At 41.1% G+C, this 22,772-nt stretch overlaps 1 protein-coding gene across 4 annotated transcripts in view; it reads right to left on the minus strand.

The window, feature by feature from the left end:
• PLCE1 (phospholipase C epsilon 1) overlaps positions 1 to 22,772 on the minus strand; it is a 177,477-nt gene that overhangs the window by 88,262 nt on the left and 66,443 nt on the right. For 3 of the 4 annotated variants that reach the window (XM_044420646.1, XM_044420645.1, XM_044420644.1), the window contains exon 2: positions 22,470 to 22,752. The exons of the other annotated variant lie outside the window; for it this stretch is intronic. In XM_044420646.1, the coding sequence (XP_044276581.1) occupies positions 22,470 to 22,752 (283 nt within the window). The remainder of the gene's footprint in view (positions 1 to 22,469; positions 22,753 to 22,772) is intronic. 4 annotated transcript variants of the gene reach the window in all.

Raw genomic sequence — 22,772 nt, forward strand, 5'->3', positions numbered from 1 at the left:
CTTCCTAGAATGGCCGAAGTGGCCTGAAACACGAAAGGTGCTCTGTTGCAAAAAGTTTCCTCCACTTGAGTGTCAAGACCAGCTTACACCATGATACAACTCCATGACAACAATGTGGAATATGAACAGAAGTTTCCCCACACTGATTTGGGGTTTGGGAAGCTTGGGCTTCAAACTCCCTATAATGATTATACTCGTTTACTAAGGATTTAAGAATTGCCTTTGGTATCCTGCTTCTAGCATGGCCTGGCAGATGCCTATGGGAAGGCCACAAGGATATAAAGAGAGTAATTTTCTCATTTATTGCAACCATGCAGTATTCTTAAATTCTTTAAGTCAAAACATGCAGTGTGAATTTATCAGGTATTCTGAAGCTACTGTTGATCAGTTTTCATGGATGACCCATTAATTTTAACATTATTTAATAAGAAATTATCAGATCAGTCCGTCTATTACTCCAACCCTCCATACATTCTATTTCCACTTCCTTTACTGCATCACAACAGTTAATTTTAAAACATTTCCCTTCTTACTGACTTATTAATAGGACTTCTGATTTCTTTCAGCAACACTGACTGGATAACTTAGCGGGCAATGTACACTAGATGTTTTTATCAATACTGTAATGCTTGATTCACTGATGTGCCACATGACACTATTAATTTTTCTTGTGCTTTTTCTGCCAATATATTCCATCCCTTCAACGCTGCCATACCACTTTTTGCCCCATTATATCAGCATATGCTTAATTTTTGGAGGAGTACTGATTCCATGGCTGTTGGGCTGCAAGAGAAGGGGCAGAGTCCTCCAGCAACTTGGACAGCCTTCAGTTGCTTTCCTCCCCTGCACCCCCATGACCCCCTTCTCTCTCACAAATGGCCTCTCTGCTTTGACAAACTAACGTTTGCAGGGTCTTATTAAACCTTTCCAATGGTCTGCTTTGTCCTCTTGCTCAATAAACAGCTACCTGAAATGTATGCTTCCTCAGAAATAAATCAGATTGTCTTCAAACGTCTTAAATCGTAAGTAGAAACATAGAAACAGAGCGAGTCGGAAGGGTCCTCCCAGGCCATCTAGTCTGACCTCCGGCACCAGCCGGCTCCGCTCATGACATGCCCACCATGTGGATGTCCAACCTATCCTTGAACAGTAAATCATATTGGCTTTAATGGAGCTAACTAATTGGAAAGTCCACGCAGGAGGGGGCTGTACCTGCTTGTCTCTGGGTAGAGGAGAATAGGGGTGCTGGTCTCACTAGCTTCACTCCATGGGGCTGGGAGGATGGGAGCAAGCACCATCCCATCACCTCCATGATTTCTATGTGAGGGAATGAGAAAGCTGTGAATTATTTTTCCCTCTCTTCAGATATATCTCCATTCTTTTTTGTTGCTTCATACCTTCACATAGCTGACTGAGCTAAAAAATCAAAAACATATACACAAAAGGAAACTTAAGGAGCTATTGCCCTGTACCCCCTTCCAACTCCTCCAATTCTTGCACACATTGCACTATTGTGTGACACAAGCTCACATTTTCAACTTCACTATATACATTAGCATATGCCCCAAATGTGATAATTGCCAGTTAGTCAGAATTTATTTAATACATCTTAAGACCATTTCAAACACAGTAAAACACATTAAAAACAGACAATAACTACATAGAAAGGGGTGAAGTGGCTGGAGGCTAGTCCTTTGCGTTCCACAGTAACCAAGGTTGTTCCAAGTGCTGAGGTACTCTCATGTGCCAGCTTGGAGATCCCAGTACTAGGGCTGCTTCCAACCCTCTAATAAGGAGGTTGATTTTAATGATACTGCACATTCAAAATAAAAGGATTGGAAATTTCATATCTGAATTCTTTTAAAATTATTGAGACTTTATTTATAATGTACTTATGAATTCTTACTTATCATCCATTGCCAGCTTTGATATAGTTACTTACATGCCTTATATCCTTGTCATCAGAATCTTCCTTAGTGAAGGTCAAGTCACTTCCACAATTCAGTCAGTAGAGACATGCAGAAGAGAGCCCTGAATACAATTTCAGGCAGATGAATTTGACGCACCTAACTCTTCAATTTCTTTTCAACTTCCTTCCAACTTGTTTTCTATTTTAGAAATATTATTTTTATTGGAACAAAATGGAACTGTGCAAGACTTTGAGTCAGTGCCAGCAGCCTGATTCCATTTCAGTTCAACTGGACCCCACAAAATCTTTTGTGCAGATTTGACTTGTCCCAAAATCTGTAGGGAAGGGATGGGCTCCAGTGACTAAATAATTCACATCCTCCCTCCTTAACAAATTACTACCTCTCAATCTATCTTACTTCACATGTTGTGAGGAAAATATTTAAACTCTATAGCCTGAGAACAAACAGGCCAAAGAATTCTGAGGAACTTTAAAACAATTATTTTATCTTTGTCTCCAAATGGTACTGTTTGTCCTCACATGACTGTACCTTCAAGTCATTCCTGTGATGAAAATCATAACATTGGGAGGAGTTATAGCTCTTTATCCTTACAAGTTAAAATAGCCAGCATAGCAGTACATAGAAGCAAGCTGAATGGAGTACTGGTGTCAGACCACATCTGAACGTGACTGAATCAGTTAATTGTAATGAGGTGGGACCAGTGGATATACCAGTTGGAGTTCATCACATCTAGGATTTGTCGGGGGGGGGTGTATTTAAGGGGGCTTAAAATTTCCAACATGGCAGGTTCCATTTAAAGAATTAGAACTTGTTTCAGAATAGGAGTAGTCCTAGTTAATGAAAAACATGTGACGATTTTTTTTTTTAAATTCAAAATATGATCTACTCAATTTCAGTTCCATCCAGTTATCCACTCAGCTCTGTCCAGTCAAACTTTCCACTAGCTCATGGTTGGTTTTACAAGAACATCTAGATACTTATCATGCTCAAATGATTTTTATAAAAAATCTGTCTATAAGTCCTAGTGAAACTAGTCTAATTACATCTGAACAACTCTTCCTGTATTACCATAGGGCAACAACATTATGCCCAATTCTTTCTATCCCATTTTTTGAACCCACTCCCCACAAATTCCAACTCGATTTTTTAAAATTTGAAAGCTTGTTCATGATTATATTTTAATTGTTCCTAAGTTGTTATCATTTTACAGCCTTTTTTCCTAACAGACCAAAAAGTTTCTCCACAATCTTTGTGTTCTTAAATTGCTATGTCTATTACCTTCATAAAAGGAGGCATAAGATAATAACTTCCTTGCTGAAAGGAGATACTCATGTTACTTAACGAGATTTTTCACATAGGCCCCCTTTCTTAAGGCTAAGCATTATCTCTTAGGTCCTGTTGCCTACAATTTTGCAATCCATGCTCAACACTAGACCCCTTCTCTCAGTACAAGCTGCTTCTCTCTCCCTCTACACACCCTCATGCATGCGCGCACGCGCAAATACACACAGGAAGTACAGTATTTCAGAATTCCTTAATTTAGAAATATGGTGCATGCAGCTTTCTTGCAGTTTTCTTTTCAGTTTCCCAAAGGCATCTCTACTTCCACACACTATCCTTCTTCCCCAGGGATGACTTCTGGCAACCACCTTAACAAATTTTCTCTGTTAAGCAAAAACTCAGAAGAATTGCTGGTAAAACACAGGCGCATTACCACAAGAGATCATCATTAGTGGAACACCCATAAAGGTGAGTCAATGAGCCATGGTTATTCTGGAAACATTTGGAAAACCCCCAAATATTCTGAACCCAAATGGGAGAGAGATGACACAGGCACTTGAAGCAGAGGCATGTAAAGTGGGCTTAAGAATTAGTAAAGAGAAGACCAAGCTAATGCAAGTTGGCAGCATTCAAGATAGCGCTCCAATAACAGCGGGGAGCCAAATTTTAAAATTTGTGAAGCAATTTAGTAACCTTGGCAGCATTATGGATGCAGATGGAGGTACAGAAGCAGCTATGAAATGCTGGTTAGGCAAAGCAACTGCTGTTTTCCAACAATGTGTTCAGTTTGTACTACATCCACTATAGATATTATAAGTAAGTGCAGATTATTTAATGCCATTGCTGTACCAATTGCCACCTATGCCAGTGAGACCTGGACATTTACAACAAAAATTACCCAGAAGATCAATGTCTTTCAGCAACATTGCCTTGGAAAGATATTACGTGTTACATATTGGGACCATATTACAAATGAGGAAGTATCACAAAGATGTGGTACCCGAAGATTCTCTGACTTGATAACAGAACAAAGAATGTACCGTATTTTTCTGTGTATAAGACGATACTTTTTCTTAAAAATATTTACCTAAAAATGGAGTGGCATCTTATACATGGGGAGGCCGAGAGGAGAACCGTGGTTGTGAAACTGTCCATACCTTATCTCTGCAAACTAGCCTCACGAGCAAAACTTCCAATTGCAGAGACAAGCTAATAGGTTTCCTCCAATCATGAGCCTTATGTAACTGACGTCAGCTGATGCTGAGGAGAACATGTAGCCAGTGCCCGGATGCGACAGGGAGCGGTAATGTCGGAGCATTCTAAGCCCATAAAAATGTCAGAAAACAAAAAAAATAAAATAAAATGAATACCTTTACCGGTAAGCGAATGTCTTACTCTGCAAAATTTAAACTGGATGTAATCAGTTATGCAAAAGAGCATGGAAAAAGAGCTGCAGAGAGACAGTTTGGACCTCCTCCCACTGAGTGAATGATCAGACAGTGGAGAAAACAGGAAGAACAACTCCTTAAGATGCCAAAAAAAGAAGAAGGCCTTGAAAGGAAAACCAGCAAAATGGCCAAACTTGGAGCAGAGGCTTAAGACTTGGATTTTGGAGCAGTCCCAAAAGAGTGGCTTATGTGAGTCAACCAAGCTTAAAGTGATGAAGAAGAAACCAGTGATGCAATATAGGCTGAATAAAGTGATTTGCTCAGAGCTAAGTGTGATGCATAATATCATAGTACTGGTATGTAAACGATGCCTAATCACTAAAAAAAAAAATGTCTTCTATTTAGTGTTTAAAATAAATAGAATGTTTATTTATTCTATACATTTAAAATAAATTTCTGAATTTTGGGTAAGAAAAGTGGGGGCAGTCCTATACATGGAGGCATCTTATAGAAGGAAAAATAAGTTATTTTGCTGGACATGTGCTCCGCATGAATAAACAATGCTTGCCTAACATTGTGATTAACTGGCTAACACCAGGTGGTCAGAGGAGAAGAGGAAGACAAAAAAGACCTGGTGTCAAACATTCCAGAATTGTTTAAGAAGTATCAACCTTGATGGAAGGATAAAGTAACTGTTGCTGCAGATCTAACACTATGGGAAACACTTGTAACTCAATGTGTCCTGCACAGGACATAAAGAAGAAAGAAGAAGTAGTTCTGAACTTAAAAAAAAGTGTTGATTCTTTTGTCCATTTCTGGCATAAACAGTTAATAGATACAAGAATACACAAAGATATCTGAGGGTCCTGCAAATTAAATTCAACTTGTTCTTTTAGTTAGTCTAGTTTTTCAATTCATATCTTTGAAGCTCCACCTTCCACTATAGCGTCCTCTCATAACACATATATAAGTGAAAAAGTGGGGCCAGCGAAGAAGCTTAACTGCATATGATCCACCTTACAACAAAATCCAATTCTTTATTACTGAGCTTACTGCTCCAGTGCCAATAGGATGAGAGCCAAAACAGGTCCACTGAAGAACAAGGAAGAGGCATTAACAAGCTTGAAGGAACCCAACTTTTCAGAAATGCAAAAACACTATCAAAAACAAATAAAGGGGCAAAAAGCTAAAGCCCAGATGGTTTCAGTTGAAAGTGCAAAAAAGAGAGAGCTTGAACCCTTGTTGGATCTTTTACAGTACACATTGTCCTGGAGGAGTGCATGGCTGGCTGGCATCCTGAACAGAATTCCTATAAAGAGGCAGACAATGTTTTGTTATGGATCCCATTGGTGGTAACCTATGAGAAAAGCAATTTTGTACTCTTGGGGGGGGGGGGAGAAAAGAAGGTTGTATAGGAAAGGGATAAACTGACATCAGATGCTATTTTAGTGACATAATTTTAGCTGGCGTTTTGCTACTTTTAAAAATTAGTCGAATTAAAGTAGACAAACATTTTCTATATCTCAGTAAAGCAGCAATAGTTTAAGGTCTTTCTCTTTTGTAAGTCATAACTTACATTTTACCAGGTTATCTGAGAAATCCCACAGGATTTTTGTATCCATATTTCAATTGTTAGTTACCATTAAAAAGACATAATTTAAAAATTCTTTTTTGCCTGGCCTCATTTTCTTGTTCAGCTCTCTATCGCTTTCGTGGTTGGAGAATTAATATGCAATTTATATAGGGTTTCTTCTATATTAAAGCCTTGGATTATTAAAAAGGAAAATGAGAGCATGAACCAAGATACTTTTCAATTTTATAATACAGCAAAAAGAGTTTTGCACCCTGCCTGACTGTTCTGTCATTTCATGTCTGACTTCATGTTTGCATTCTTTAATAACAGAACATAACATAGAAATCATAAAATAATTTTGATAAATTCATGAGAAAAATATTTAACCCAAATTTTACTTTCAGCAGTACTATATATTGAAATAGTTCTAACCTTGAAGTTATTCACATGTTTAAATTACTTCTAATAACAACAGTAAGCAGTGCAAATTAAGCCAGAACTGTGACCCAGATTCAACTATTTTCAAATGAATTTTGCAAAAACTGCAATACAATGGTCACAGAAAATGAAGCACAGCAGGGTAGTAATATTGTGTGGGGGAAGAATTGATAAAAGTCATAGCTGAAAATTGTTTGGCCAAATTGTTTTGTGACCTAATTTTATAAATTTGATATAGTGAATCTTATACCTGAAAAGCAAATGGAAAAACTGAACATAATACAAAGTTGGAACAGTGTTTTCTTTGAAGGTCACTCAAAATGTACCATTATGGGACATTGTGTGTTATGAAGCAAAAAGACAGCTATTTGGTTAACAGAAAGATTTCTAACATTAGCAGCAGTCCAACTTTTCATGCATGAGGACAGTGACACAGAACCTGAGGGCTGCACAATGAATCCTGGCTGGCCCCTTTCTCCCTCTGCAAGCGTGGGGGAGCTGTTAGAATGAACTGCCCCTGAGGCCTTGATGGATCTGGATGGATTTCAGAGGGCTCTGGGCAGACTATCCAGCTGATATGTCGAAGCTCAAGTCACCCTATGGAACGGGGAGCTGACTTGGACAGTTGACATGACTGCACCTCAGCACCCTCTCCACTCTGGCAGAGCATGACCAGCTTCTTCATATACTCTATTGCTGAGGGAGATGAAGCAGGAGGGGAGATGGTTAGAGTGCAAGTGGAGGAAATGCCTTGACAAGTCTAACCAAACATGGCATGGAGCTCATTAGCAAGCATATTCCATGGTAATAACGCTAGCAAAACAGCAGTTTTCTGCCACCTCTATTAGTTTTTTGCAGTGCCACCCAGCCAAGCTTTTTCAAGTAGTATGGAACCTCCTACAATCTGGTTTACCAGATGAGACTCCAGTTTCCTCAATGGCTTGCTGTGATGAATTTCCTTCACACTTTGAAAGAAAATTTGTTCAGATCCTTCATGAGTTGTTCTCTGCTGTTCAATCAACAGTTCAATCTCAGGATGTGTCAAGTGTGCCATTTTTTGGTCCCATTCTCATGGATGAGTTTCAGTTACTGTGACCCAATGATGTTGACAAGATACTTGGTTTGGTTCATCCTACCACCTGCCTGCTTGACCTTTGCCCATCCTGGCTTATTGGAATTTTTATGAAGGGGGTCCATACATGGGTCCAGAAGACTGTATGGGAGTTGGGGGTGTTGCTTTGAGGTGGTTCTGCTCCGTTCTGGCTGACCATGTCCAGAAGGTGATGCTAGGGGATTATTCTGCGCCATGGCGACTTTGCATTGGAGTTCCACAGGGCTCCATACTATCCTCCATGCTGTTTAATATTTACATGAAACTGCTGAGAGAGGTCATCAAGAGGTTTGGGCTGAGGTCCCAGCAGTATGCTGATGACACTCAGTTCTACCTCTCATTTACATTTAAACCAGGTGAGAGAGTCACTATCCTGAACCTGTGTCTGGGCTCAATAATGGACTGTATTAGATTAATAAACTAAAGCTCAATCCAGACAAGATGGAAATACTGTTAGTAAGCAGTATGTCTGACAGGCTGGAGGGCCATTACCATTTCCTAGATGGGGTTGCACTCCCCTTAAGGGTTCGTAGTTTGTGGGTGCTCCTAGACTGGGACTAACTTTGGACTCGGTGACCAGGAGTGCCTTCCTTTAGCTGCAGTGAATTTACCAACTTCACCCCTACCTGGACAAACAAAGACTTGTTACAGTTATGCATGCACTGGTAACATCCAGGTTAAATTACTGTAATGTTCTCTATGTAGGGAAACCTGTGACACCTCCTCACATTCATGCCTGTGCCATCACTAGGATTTGGACTGTGGGGGGAATGGGGAAGAAGTCATGCAGCACAAACTATGGGTGCCAAATGTTACACTCACTGGCACTTTGGCCAATTTTGAGCTGCAAGATCCCAGCCAAAGAACATGCTTCACAGCATACAGTGACTGCAAATAAATGTCAACATGCCAATACAAAAGGTAAGTCTTCCTAATACTCATACCACTCCCAAACAATTGAATCTACAAACAAGAATAACATAGGGATGGGACAGTCACCAACCAGCTCCAATGAGTGCCTAATTACTGGATGCCATGTATTCTAGCTGCAAACCACTGAATATTATTATTATAGCTATGCTTCCCTTTTCCCTTCACTATACCTATGGTTCCCTGAATATTATCCCTATACCTATGTGAAAACAATCCTCATGACTCTGCAGCATCTAACAGAACAATCCTAAATGAAAAACTTAATTAGCCAATAATTAAGTTAACAACAGAGACTATAACCAGATTCAGCTGTTTCTGTTGCTATAATATAGGATACAGGAAAATGAACATCCTACTCTTCAGCAATCTAATTTGTAAACCCTGCATCTTTGTTTGATCTGTGACAGGATGAAACAGAGGAGTACTCCTAAGGAGTAGTTACCTCAGTGCAATGGCCAACCAGGGATAGTATTCAATCAGCCCTACAACTACCTTCATTTGCATGTCACAATAAACCAACCTGTGAATAAACCACATGAATAAGTTTGCAGTTAGGTGGGCTTAACATAGTTTGTTCTCCTGCTCTTTTCCACTTAATGCTCCAACTTGCACCTTCATGAAAGAACACATCCTATCTTCCCCTGGCCTCATCCTTGCTCAAATTGTGACTCTAACACATTTTTTCAGTAGCCAGCATTTTAATGGTGTCACTGGAACACACAAATGATGTCAAATTTTTCAGTTTTAATTATTAGTTGGCACCTGAAAATTGCACAAATCTCTTGAAATTTTTGGACACTCTTTTGCAGGTGTGCCCTTACATTTGTCCGATATATGTAGTCCTGCCTTGTAAGTTTTGGCTGTCAAAGGGAGTAAAATGAAATGGATAACATAAAAGGATATTGGCAAGGTGAGAGATGAAATTTGCACCATTGTCAAGGATGGTGATGGGGAAATAAAACTAAGAGGGAAGGAAGCAGGAGATGTAGATGTACCAAAAGTGGGAGGGGAACATCTCTCACTAAGCAAGGTAGTCCTTTCACTTTGCAGTGGTGAAGAGCATGTTGCTTACCTGTAACTGATGTTCTTCGAGTGGCCATCTGAGCAGTCACACATATGGGTTCTGCGCCTGCGCAGTGCCTTTGGCCGGAAGATTAACAGCTAACGGTTTTTGGCGGGAACTCCGCTCCCCCTCCCCACTAGCATTATATAAGGAGAGGAGAGTCCGCCATTTTCCAGTCTTTCAAGGACCGACATTTGCTCCCTTAATAAAGTTTTTGTCATCATGACAAGAGAACCAAAATTTTTGGTGGTACGACAAATATCTAAAGAGATCCTAGCATCGAAGAGAAGAAAGTCAAACCACCCATGACACCAAGTGGGGTCGGAGGGTGGGTTGTGTGACTGCACAGATGGCCACTCGAAGAACATCAGTTACAGGTAAGCAACCTGCTCTTCTTCGTCGTGGCCTCTGTGCATCACACATATGGGTAGAATAACAAGCTTACCCCAACTGGAGGAGGGAGGTGTCATCAACGAAGGACAGAAGAAAGAACACCTCTGCCAAAAGAGCAATCTTGTCTGGCACAGACATCGAGTCTATAATGTCTGGCGAAGGTACACGGGGTAGCCCAAGTGGCCGCTCTGCATACATCTTCTATCAGGACCCCTGATGCAAAGGCCAAAGAAGCAGCAACAGCTCTTGTAGAATGACCTCTTGGAGTAGATGGCAAGTCCAACTTAGCTAACTGGTAAGACAGAACAATTGTATTCACTATCCATTTAGAAAGGCGTTGGGAAGTGACCAGATAGCCTCGGTCATGTTCCGAGTATTTCACAAAAAGTCTGTTGGAGTGTTGAACAGACTCAGTCCTGGACCTATAAAAAGCTAAGCAATGACGAACGTCCCGCATATGCAGAGATCTCTCTATCGGATTTGAAGGTGTTGGAAAGAAGGCTGGTAAAATGATCTCCTACTGCATGTGAAACGAAGTAGTGATTTTCAGAAGGAAAGATGGATCCAGCCGTAGAACTACCTTTTCCTTATGAAAATTCAGAAAAGCGGGGGGGGGGGTCTACCCTAAGGGCACGGAGTTCAGAAGATCTACGGACTGAAGTCACTACAACGAGGAAAGCAGTCTTCCATGAGACAAGGCATAGATCGATCGTCGCCATGGGTTCGAAAGGTGGTCGAGTCAGTGCTTGTAAAACCACTGAAACACTCCAAGTGGGCATCAGGGGCCTTATTGTTGGATGGAGGTTACTCAATCCTCTCAAAAATCTTTTAATCAAAGGTTGAGAAAAAATGGAGAAACCGTGTACAGTAATGAGAAATCGCTGCCGTATAAAATTTTATGGATGAAGGTTTAAGTCCGGACTGATGCAATTCGAAGAGGAATTGAAGAATCTGTTGAACAGAAGCCGAGAACGCCGGAAACGAGTGTGAATCAGCAAAGCTAGAGAATCTATGCCATTTCGCTGCGTACGATTTTCTAGTGGATGGCCGTAACGCAGATTCGAGAATATATCGCAGGTCCAGATGTAAAATCTGTGGAGTAGAGGAAGTACGGATCGCCAGCGGCATCGACACGGGTGCATCGTATACGGTTATCGTATCCTCCATGCAGTCAGTTTCAGCGACAACAAGTCTGGATGTCGGATCGTGCCCTCCCTCTGGGTAATGAGATAAGGAAGAAGAGGGAGTTGGAGAAAATCCTCCCGAGAGATGAGAAGGAGAGTTGAGAACCATGGCTGACGTGGCCACCAGGGGGTGATTAGTAGCCCTGTGGCCCCTTCGTGAATGATCTTTGCCAACACTCTCATGATGAGGGGAAGCAGTGGGAAGGCGTAAAAAGTCATGTCTCTCCAGGGGATCATGAAAGCGTCCCCGGATGAATCCTGTCCTATCCCCACTCTGGAACAATAGTTTGTGCATACGCTGTTTTGTTGTGTGGCAAAAAGGTCGATGTCTGGCTGGCCCCATCGGTGAAACAGTCTGTCGCGAACCCAACGGTCTAGTTCCCATTCGTGTGACCGCGACATATGTCTGCTCAAGAGATCTGCGTCTGTATTGTCCATGCCCGCAAGGTGAACTGCTAGAAGAGTGATACCTCTCGGTATGCACGAGTCCCAAATCTGCATGGATAGGCGGGCTAGTTTTCGGGACCAGGTTCCCCCTTGTTTGTTCAAATAAAAAACCGGCGCCATGTTGTCCGAGGTCACCTGGACAACCTGGTGGAGAAGCATGTCCTCGAATGATTGCAGAGCTTTGAAAACAGCAAGAAGTTCCAGGAAGTTGATGTGGTTCCTGGAATCCCGGTGACTCCGTACCCCCTGGGTATGTAGATCGGAGCAAATGGCTCCCCATCTCAGCAGAGATGCGTCGGTACTGAGGGTCACTGTAGGGTACCAGGGTCGAAACGGAACACTGACATTCAAATTGGCTGGTTCTATCCACCATAACAGGGACTGAAGAACGGAGAACGGAAGTCGAATCCGTTTGGTGGGTGGATCTGTCTGTGGTCAGAACATCCCGTTGAAGAACAGTTGGAGAGGGCATGCAAAACCACAGCGATGGATGCGGACATGTGTCCCAACAGGCTCTGGGTAGACCGGGCAGGGACAGTTCCCGCTTGTCGGATCCGAGAGATGCACCGAGCAATAGCATGTTGTCTGTCTTGAGGAAGAAAAGCTCTTGCCGATGTTGAATCCAGCCGGGCTCTGATAAAGTTGATTGCCTGTGTAGGGAGAAGAGAAGACTTCTGTTGATTAATACAGAGTCCGAGGTCTTGTAATAGAGCACACGTAATCTCAACAGCAGACAAGAGTCCTGCTTTTGTGTCGGAAACCAACAACCAATCATCAAGGTACGTGTATATCCGAATTCCACGTAATCGAAGGTGTGCGCAGACAGGAGCCATACACTTTATAAAAACCCTTGGTGCAGTGGCCAATCCAAACAGTAACACCTTGAATTCATAGATTTCAGAGTCCACCGCAAAACGAAGGAAGCACCTATAACTTGGATGTATTGAAATATGAAAACAGGCCTCCTTCAAATCCAGTGAGGTGAACCAATCCCCTCTTCCCAGCAACGGAAGTATACTTTGGAGTGTGGTCATCCAAAACTTCTTTGGTGTTATGAATCTATTGAGAGCTCTCAAGTCCAATATGGGTCTGAGACCCCCATCTCGTTTCAGGACCGTAAAGTATCTGGAATAGAATCTGCGGAGTCCCTCTGATAACGATAGGCAACGAACAGGTCCCTTAGTAAGGAGTTGGTGAATCTCGTCTAACAGTGCCAACGAGGTCGGTGTATAACGGATAGGATTCGGTGAGGGAACAACGTCAAATTCAATTCCATACCCGTGCCGGATGATGGATAACACCCACCCATCAGATGTGATGGACTCCCAAGTGGGGAGCCGACTTTTCAGTCGGTCCCCAAATGAGAGGGGGGAGGGTGAAGTTGAGCTGAGAGGAGAGGTTCGCTCATCGCATCAGCGTTGTCGCCTGTCCGTATCAAAGCGGCGGCGGCCCTGCTGGAAGCGCTGGAATGGTTGTTGCCTGCGACGTTGCTGGCGTTGATGCGGTTCCTGTTGCCAAGGCTGAAATTGTTGGCGGTACTGTGAGCGTGATGACCACTTATGTCGAGGCAGGGATTGCAGTTCCATACAACGGGCCGTCATTCTGGATTCATGGATTTTCTTCAGTTTGCTATCCGTCTTCGCGTTGAAGAGACCGGATCCGTCGAACGGCATCTCCTCAATTCTCTGCTTCATTTCATCTGGAAAATTGCAATTACGCAACCAGGCGTGTCTGTGGAGGGAAATGGCACCGACAAGCAACCTCGAATCAGAGTCAGGGTAGCCTCATAATTAGAAATCTGTAAACCAAGGCCCGAAGCTGCATATACCCAGCGGGCAAGGGAGTCAACATTTCTTCCCTCTTTATCGCGAGGCAAAGTGTGTCCACGTGCTTCACAGCCCTGAGAGGATTCCACAGCAACCGAATTCGGCTTGGGGTGACAGAGAAAAAACAGGATGTCTTCCTCCCAAACCCGATACATAGACTCGTATTTACATGAAGTCGGTTGTGGGTGAGCCGGGAGGTCCCATGGCTGGGTCATAGCCTGCCGTAAGGTCGTAATAAATGGCAAGGCAATAGATGTGGATCATTCGCCCCTGACCACATCATAAAAACGGTCAGTGCTCGGTCCCAGTTTTTGGTGGGCTTCGATATCGAGTGACCTCACTAGCCTGGCCATCAAATCATTAAATGAGATGTACGGTTCTTCGGGTGACCCCGGGCCCTGTGAAGCAACCGCTGCATCCGGCGAGGTTGAGTCAGCCTCAGACTCGTCAGATTCCAGCCATTAGAGGGGTGGTACACTGGAGGAAGAATCCCCTGGTGACTCTGATCTGCCACTTTCTTTAGATGGAGCCCTCGGGGCATCCCTGGGTGTTGAATGGAAGTGCTCCTGAGGAGCTGGCAGCGAAGATCGCCCCCTGGAGACCAGGTAATAGGCCACGGAGTGGTACTCTTCCCGTCTCGGAGCGGAGGAGTACCTGGAATGGTACCAGTCATCGGATCTAGCATCCGAGGAACGGCTCCTGCGGCTTCTCAGAGGGGAGATGACGATCTCGGTATCCAGCGGGATCGGAGGCATTGGGGTCAGTGATCGAGCCCTAGGCAGAGAATCTCTTATTTCCCCATCTGAGATGGAACCACGTCGTGAATCCAGAATGGGTCCGCCTGTCGTTCAGCGTGGTGAGCTGGGCGGGGTAACCCTCATAGCCGCCTGGATGGTCAGGACCGAGGGGGTCGGTTCCATAGCAGGGGTCGGGATCGAGGAAGTCGCCGAACCTGAGTGGTGATGCTTTGCGTGCTCGGGATTCCTCGGCTTTTTAACTGGCTTGCCCGCCTTATCTTTCTTGGCCTTTTTAGGTACAGGATGTTTGTCTGAATCACTGTGCTTTCTCTTCTCCTTTTGTTTCCTTGGCAGGGAAATGGACTGGTCAGCCATGGTATGAGCACCTTCTTCAGAAGGGCATGAGGGCGGAGCAATGGAGGAAGAGGCTGGGCGTTGCGGCAGGTCAGCCGAAGTTGGACAGCCTTCAGGTGGGGCCACAGCGGTGGGAGGCTTAGCCACCGGCTGGTCCAATTGGAGGAGAGCCTGGTCCCACAAAAGTTTGCAGAGGCGGTTCTCCCGGTTCTTCCTCGCCTGTTTGGAGAAGGCCAAACAATGGCCACACTTATCGGTCCTGTGCCCTTCCCCCAAACAAAGGAGGCACAGGTCACGCGGGTCCGCAGCGGGCATTTTGGGGCCACACTTTCCACACTTGCGGAACGCCGCCTGTTGCACCATCGTAGAAATAGAAGAAAAAAGGAGATAGTAAAGCGGGAAAGTAATACTTTTGGTTTGTTTTTTTTAGGAACGAGAGAGAGAAAAAATGGTGAAAAGTTAAGAAACAAGTGAAATACTAACAACAGGAATGAGGGAATACTAACTTGGTAAGGAAAAAGAGAGATTTTTTAACAAGCGAGAAGGTAAGTAATAATCTAACCGAGAGTGAAGCAGCACAAGGCACAATGAACTGCGGTCGCAAAGACTGGAAAATGGCGGACACTCTGCTCCTTACATAATGCTAGGGGGGAGGGGGAGCAGAGTTCCCGCCAAAAACCGTTAGCTGTTCATCTTCCGGCCAAAGGCACTGCGCAGGCGCAGAACTCATATGTGTGATGCACAGAAGCCACGATGAAGAACTGACATTTCTTCTTATTCTGCTTCCATTCAACACTTTGCCAAGTTTACAAAAAATCTGAAAAGGAAATAGATGGGCTTCCCAACAACTTTTCAAAGTTCCCATTCACACAGCTACTGCTGTGGTTACTGCAGTTTTCCCCCTCCCTTGAAAATATTTGTGCAAATAAATTTATTTATTAGATTAATATTCTGGGTTTTTTTCTTACAACAAATTCAAAGAAGCTTAAATAATTCACTTCCTCCTGCTTCCAATCTTATCCCTTCAACAACAACCCTGTGAAGTAGGTTGGGCTGAAAGTCCGTAACTAGCCCAAAGTCACCCAGCTGGCTTCATGGCAGGGGACAGAAACCAGATCACCTGAGCCCCAGTCCCATGCTCTTTAACTATCATACCTGCTCTCAATTTATAAGAGGGAAGGAAATAGAGGGGGAATGGGTGCAAATTGTGAGGCTTGACAGTAAAAGGAAGATTTTATGCAATTTAAGTAACAGCTCCAAAAGGCAGCCATGAAAAAGTGAGACACTGTCCCTTTTTGTGCAATTTTTTGGGACAGAAAAAAAAGAAAAATGAAAGAAAGCAGTGGCAAATAAGTGAGGTTCCCTCCTGTGCTTCAAGTATCGTCTGGACCCACCCAATGTATATAACTCAAAGTTTGGGGTAAGAAAAAAAAACAAAGAATAGTCTACAGTATCTGATGGCATCAAATCAAATTTTGGAATTACTATCACTTCCTTACACCATCAAATAAGTTACTGTCATCATTTTCTACTGCAGACTTCCCCTCCCACCATCCCTTATTTTTCCATGAACCACCGCAAACATGTACTAACCTTACACGTGGACACTGGATATGCTGCCAGGAAATGACTTTTTTGTTTTAATGTTACTGGATTTACATTGGCTATGATGCAAGATGAGAAAACAGGGTTAATTATTGTTAATTAAGAAGTGGAGGGCTTATTAATTCCATATGCTTCTACTCACAGCTATCTTAACTGAATGCAATTAAGACTCACACATTTATACTAAAGATGAGTAGCTACTGTTCATTTTAAATATTCCAAGGGGGAAACTGCTGGCAGTATACTATAACAGAAAGTACTTCCATCTACCACTTGTCCAGTCCAAATTCTGTTTTAGAGTTTTACTTTTTAAGAAATGTTTGGACACTATTAGATGCAACAGTGTAGAAAGTGAATTTATCCCTTAATGAATAATGTGGAATATAAAAGTGCCATTCCAATTGCCATGAGAACTATTTTATTGGAAAATAAATATTTTTATCAAATGTTTATAGCACCTTGCAACATTTATTAGGGAAATTTCCAAGAGTTAAAGTAGAAGAACAGTACAATAACTGAGCTGAATGTTTCTAGCAGTAATTTTAAGTTGTCATTGTACCAGTAAAAAGAAACTAAAACAGTACTTTGCTTTTCCATTTAAGATAACGTTTTCTCAGGCAAACCAATAAGCAGAACTCTAGTAAGGAAATCTCTTAAATTAGCATTGTTTTTACAGTCTCCTACCAAAGTGGCACCTGTTTGCAATATTATGTAAGTACAGTATTATACCATGCCATTGCCAGCTATTATTAGCCTTCTTTCTGGAATCCCGAAGACAGTGCTAATAACTCTGTAAGAAAAACAGTTATGTAACTAAGGCTTATACAGCCACTCTCCGGTATCCTGGGTTACCACTGTATGTGAATCTAGCTAGTCCAGTTCAAACAACTTGCTCCTTATCAAAGTGTTGTTTGGAAAGACAATCTGGAGGAGCATATACTGCATCCTCCTTTCCCTGTAACCTTTATTTTTTGTTGGTGGGGAATCTTCCTCCTCCATTCTACTGCTTACAGTACCACAGCTTTGTACAAATTCCAAATGGATAAATTTTTGCTGAGAGCTCACCAGAGATTCCCTGACATGTGAGAGACATGTGGCACCGAATGGTACAATGGTATTCTACCTATCTTCTACATTATGGCTTAGCAAATTGAAAACATGGCTTCTTATCTAAGTCATTCATTGTGAAAGAATAAACACATCCAGTGATTTTGGAACCTATCCTTATTTCAGGACTTTTCACTATTATTAACATTATTAGCATATATTAACAACTGTACTCACAGACTAGCAAACAAGTGTAAGATGTAGTAATATGAAGCCAAAAGAACCACAACCACATATATTAGCCCCTGTGATCTGAAAGATGAAACATCTGAAAATTATCTCTCGTTTGCTTATTTACTAGTTTGCTTACTCTTAAGACAAAGATAACAAGTTTTATGACATTCTCTTTGTGTTAAGAAATAATCTAACCAGCAAATTACATGAGCAGTTACAATACCTTGCCAAATAAAATGTTCAGTGTTAGCTAGTATCACCAGAGAAAATAATTATTCAGTAGTTTATTTATAGTGCTGTAGTATGTTGGCACATGTATGAACGAAAATTACTATTACTTCATTTCAATGATAATCTATATTTATTTCAAGTAAAAAATCTAAGGTTATTTTTTCCCAAACCAAAACAGAAAATGCAATTTGGAAAATGTTGTGTGGCAGGTCTACAGTCTACTAAATGATGGCAAAGGTCCATACGGAGTACCTTCCTATGATTAATCATGAAAATCTGTATAGTGGTCATAGTATATGACAGTAAAAGCAACTTGTCATTATTTTTGTCTCAACAGCATGTTTCCTTTAGATTTAAAAGGCATCGGGTATTAGATGTAGGGCACAGGGCATCAGTCTTACCATTGAAGAGTTTTTCTGTTGTTTTCTTCTAAAATGTCAGAAGTGCAGATACTTCCAAAAGCTGAGAAATAAACATACTACACTAGCTGTTAGGCAACAGCTGCTCAGTTGACTACTAACTGTCAAAATACACAGCTAGCATGCTTGGTATACGCCACAAAGAAAACATGCTGAAAGGTCAGGTTACCAACTTCTCTGAAGATAAAAGCTGAAACGTCAGAACTCCAACAAGTGCAATTTTACATTTATGCTCTGACAGAGGTTTTTACTAACAGCAGTAATCCAATTTTCAAGGAATCCCAGTCAAAACAGTTACGTTAGAGCTGGTCACAAGTAAAAGGTAAAGGTGTCCATGTGTCATGGAAAGCAGTGAGACTTACGCACATATTTAACTATGTAGCCAGTCAAAGTATCTTGTGGTCAGTATACTAGTCTTAAAGCACTATAATAAGGAAGAATCTTTTAAAGTGCAGGACTAATATGTATTAGAAGCCACTTCATGTTTATAAAATAACAACTCATGTTAATTTTATACAGGTATTTGTTTGGCTTATGGCACACTTATGGAAAGATTTTTGATTGAAAAATGGAAACATGTATATAAAAGCACACACATTTCTTCTATCAAATATTCCAAATGCATTTTGAATTCATTATTTATTCAAGGGAAAGCTTAAAAAGGAAAGCACTACCTAGATCAAAAGAAAAGATAAGCTGCAAAGATTCACAAGCAATACATCATAAGTTTGTTCACATCTGGATGGACACTGTATCAATTTAAATGAGAAATTGAAATGCCAAGATATTTAATTTTAATAAACAGTTCGCTGTAAACTGGACTGGCTAAAACTTTCTCTTCCCACCCCTGCCAGTACTTTGTAATAAGGATGCAGTTAAGATACTTAAATCTTAATGAAAGCTACCAAAAGAAAACATATATCTATAATTCTTACAAATTATACTGTATTCAAATATACTGTATTTGAAAACAAATATAAACTAGATAGTAGATCATGTTTCCTGCTGCAAAGGGCTGACCAGAAAGGAAGAAGAACATCCTTAGTATTTTTACCTCAATGCTAAGAAACACAACAACTGAAAGACATCCCTAAATATACATGTTAAGTTCTCAAAGGATATTTGGTGTACTTAACACTCTTAATACTTAGTATTACTTTTGTTGCCATTTTAATGTTGACATCTGATATAATTTTAATATTGTAGTTTTACATATATATTTAACTTTTGTATATTTCTATTAATATTTTAATTGCTGAGTCTTTTAATGCTGTAAGCCTGGGTCCCGCTACTGGAAACAGACATCATTCTGTTAACAGATAATCTTAAAGAAGAAACAAAGCAGCATGTACGAACGGGCAGGCAATTTGATTACGGAGATGACCTACACCAAATCCACACCCCCGGTATCCACTGAAGATCACTCCAGGGAGAAACACTCCAGAGAGAAAAACATGCTAGAGGTAGTGAGTATTGCCACCTGGGTGTTTAATGGAAGAAATGAGAAGAGGAAGGCACGAGAAAGTGAGGATAAGGAAAAGGAGCAACTTGGAATAGTAATAGCTGCCATCCTGGCAAGTCAGGAGGCAACCAGAGAGGGATAGAATCAAGGCCATGCAGCTCCCCTGCCCCCATTAGAAATGTCAAATGCAGGTACTACAAGCAAAGAGGACAATAGAAAAGAGAGTTCCCAAATCATCCAAAACAGACAAAGAAAGAAAAGAGGTGGGACACCTCTGAACAACTTCCCAAATGCCTGAGAAAATTGGTCAGTATGCCTGGATGACAAGATGCAGATAAATCAATACTGATGGGATTTGGAGGCTTCTGCATTCAGAATTCCCTATAATTCTTTGTATGGGGGATGATTTTTGGTTCAAGGGCCATGAGTGGGCAGGGACACAGCCCAAAGCTGAAGAGGCTACCTTCAAGACTGGCATGCAACCTGCTGTGTTGTCAGGATAATCCAACAGAAAGGCGCACGTACACATGCACAAACCAGGCAGCAAACAGCTCACTGATGGAGAGTGCGCTCTCTTCCCCCATGGCCACATTTCTGCATTTGCATGCTGCAGTGACAAAGGAAGCCCCCTTTCTCACTAAACAACACAACAAATCTATATCCTCCAAAGAGCAGAGCTGGTGCAGATTATAACAGCAGTAAGTAAAGCAGACCTGTGGAGAGGAAAAGAGGCCTGGTAAGAGGCTAGCAGTCCTGAAGGGAAAGCCTTGAGGATCAGATGTTCTGCACATCTGACATAATAAAAGGCCAAGTCTATACAGTGTAATATTCATTAAGAGCAAAACACTGAACATGAATGACTAAAGGGAATTGGAAAGGAAAAAGAAGCTTTGAAACAAAGAACTACTGCAGAAATGACATTTTATGGTGCCAATTCTTGTTACCAAACTCCAGCTGCTACTTTGACATTACAAAAAGAAAAGGGCAATTTGCAAATGAAAAATAGCTGGCAAGAGGGCACTTGGAAACATAGAAACACAGCAAGTCAGAAGTGGCCTCCCAGGCCATCTAGTCTGAGTCCCAGCTCTAGCCAGCTCCACTCATGACAGGCTTACCATGTGCAGGTCTAGCCTATCCTTGAACACCCTCACTGATGGGGCCTCAACAACCTCCTCTGCAAGCCCATTCCATACCCTCGGGGTCCTAATTGTCAGGAAGTACTTCCAGGGATCCAAATTGAACCTTGGTTCCTTGAGCTCTTTTTCTAACATATACACCTACAGGGTCCCAGATAAGTGATGCTGCCAAAACATGAAATTAGTAAGTATATAAATCAAATCTTGTAGGTTCATAATTTTCATTCATTCTTACCAAGAGTCTCAGGATGGTCTCTATATATAATAAGTCCCATAGTTGATCCAATAAATTTTCATGCAAGTCAATATTGGTTATTGGTTATTTTCTTTACCTGTACAGTTTGCATGACTAGGCAGTCAAGGAAAATACTTACTGTAAATGGCTATGTTGTACATAATTTTTTCTTCACTTCCCCCTTTATTATATCGTTTTTTGGTTTTGTTGCATTTTCAGATTAAAGATATTTTAATAAATACTAAGCAGCCAGACTCCATCATCATCATGAATATGTAAAAAATTAAGATACTACATAATAACTTTCATTAGAATTTATGATCTTGCAAAAATTTGTCATGGTGAATTCCAACATTCCCCCCCAAATTATCTCAATAATAAAATTATTTATGATCATTATTATTTTGTTTGCATTTGGATCTCTTTTGCCAATCAAGACGATATAGTGTTAACAATTTGTCCTAATTGCTCAATTAATATTAGCATTTTATGCACTGAGTTAAAAGCTTTTTTGTCTGTTTTATTTGTTCATCTGTAGTACTGCATGTGGTTCAATTTCTGGTTCAAAAATTAGAAATATGACTTCATCTTCAAATGTGATATTACTTTTATTAGAGATACAAACGTAAGTCAAACATTTTCAAGCATAGAAAAGAGTGGGAACCACTGATTTAATGTGTAAGCTAATTCTTAGTAATCTAGATACTAATTCCCCAAAAATAATTAGAAAAGAAATGAATCACATTGACAGAATTTGCACATTAATGTAGTCAACCACGTACAAATGAGATAGTAAAATGTAATAGTTTATTCATCACAGTTTCCTGTTAACAATCTGTGCTCTAAAAATAGCCATTGTATTTGCATGATCTGTGTTTTTATAAATCTTTGGACAAAAGACCTGCTAACTTGCAGGAGCATAAATAATCTAGGTTATTTGATACAGAGACAGAAATGTATTATGAGTGTATCCAAAACATTTAAGATCTAGACTGCTATTTAAATCATGAAGGCCTCCTTTATCACAGAATAATATACCCACAGTTTTACCTAATCTAAGCCTAATGAAAACCCAGTCCTTTTATGATATAGCAGTTTAACCACCACTAAAAGCAAGAAGCATTGGATAGTGTAACTGTGTATGTATTCCGAAACTACTCAAGGATATGGTGGTATGCTTCACACAGAAACATGAATAGTTCACTCATGCACTTTCCATACATATACAAGACATACTAGGTAACCCCGAGTCCATTCATAAGGCAAAGGGAAAGTAAATAAAAACATGTTTTAGCATAAATGGGAATTTTAAAATAGTCAATGTTTGTTTGAATTCTCATAACTTGAAGAGATTGGTTCATCAATATTTAATTTATCAGTTCTGATTTGGAGAATGCATATAATCCAATGAACCCATAAAGTAATACTGTCAAATGCTTACCTTTTAGCATGTTCTTTCCAGTTGATCCTCCGAATATATTTAGTGCACCATTCCTTGCTCCTAATGATGTAGTTGCTTCTAGCAAAGCACCACTGATAAAATTTGAAAGGGATGTCCTGTGTAGAGTGGCACGGTATTTGGGAGCTCTTTGAATAGATGGTTTTATGCAAGAGGAGTTCTCTTTGCACCAGCAATTTGCATGATGGTATGATGTTAGCGGTTCCCTCAAAGGGTGAGGAAAATACTCCAAAGAATCTTCTGTTCCTTGTGCTGACTTCAAGATCTGTCAAATACAAAACACAA

Source organism: Varanus komodoensis, unplaced genomic scaffold (assembly GCF_004798865.1).
Source record: "Varanus komodoensis strain SLA01 unplaced genomic scaffold, ASM479886v1 scaffold11, whole genome shotgun sequence".
Classification (NCBI taxonomy): Eukaryota; Metazoa; Chordata; class Lepidosauria; order Squamata; family Varanidae; genus Varanus; species Varanus komodoensis.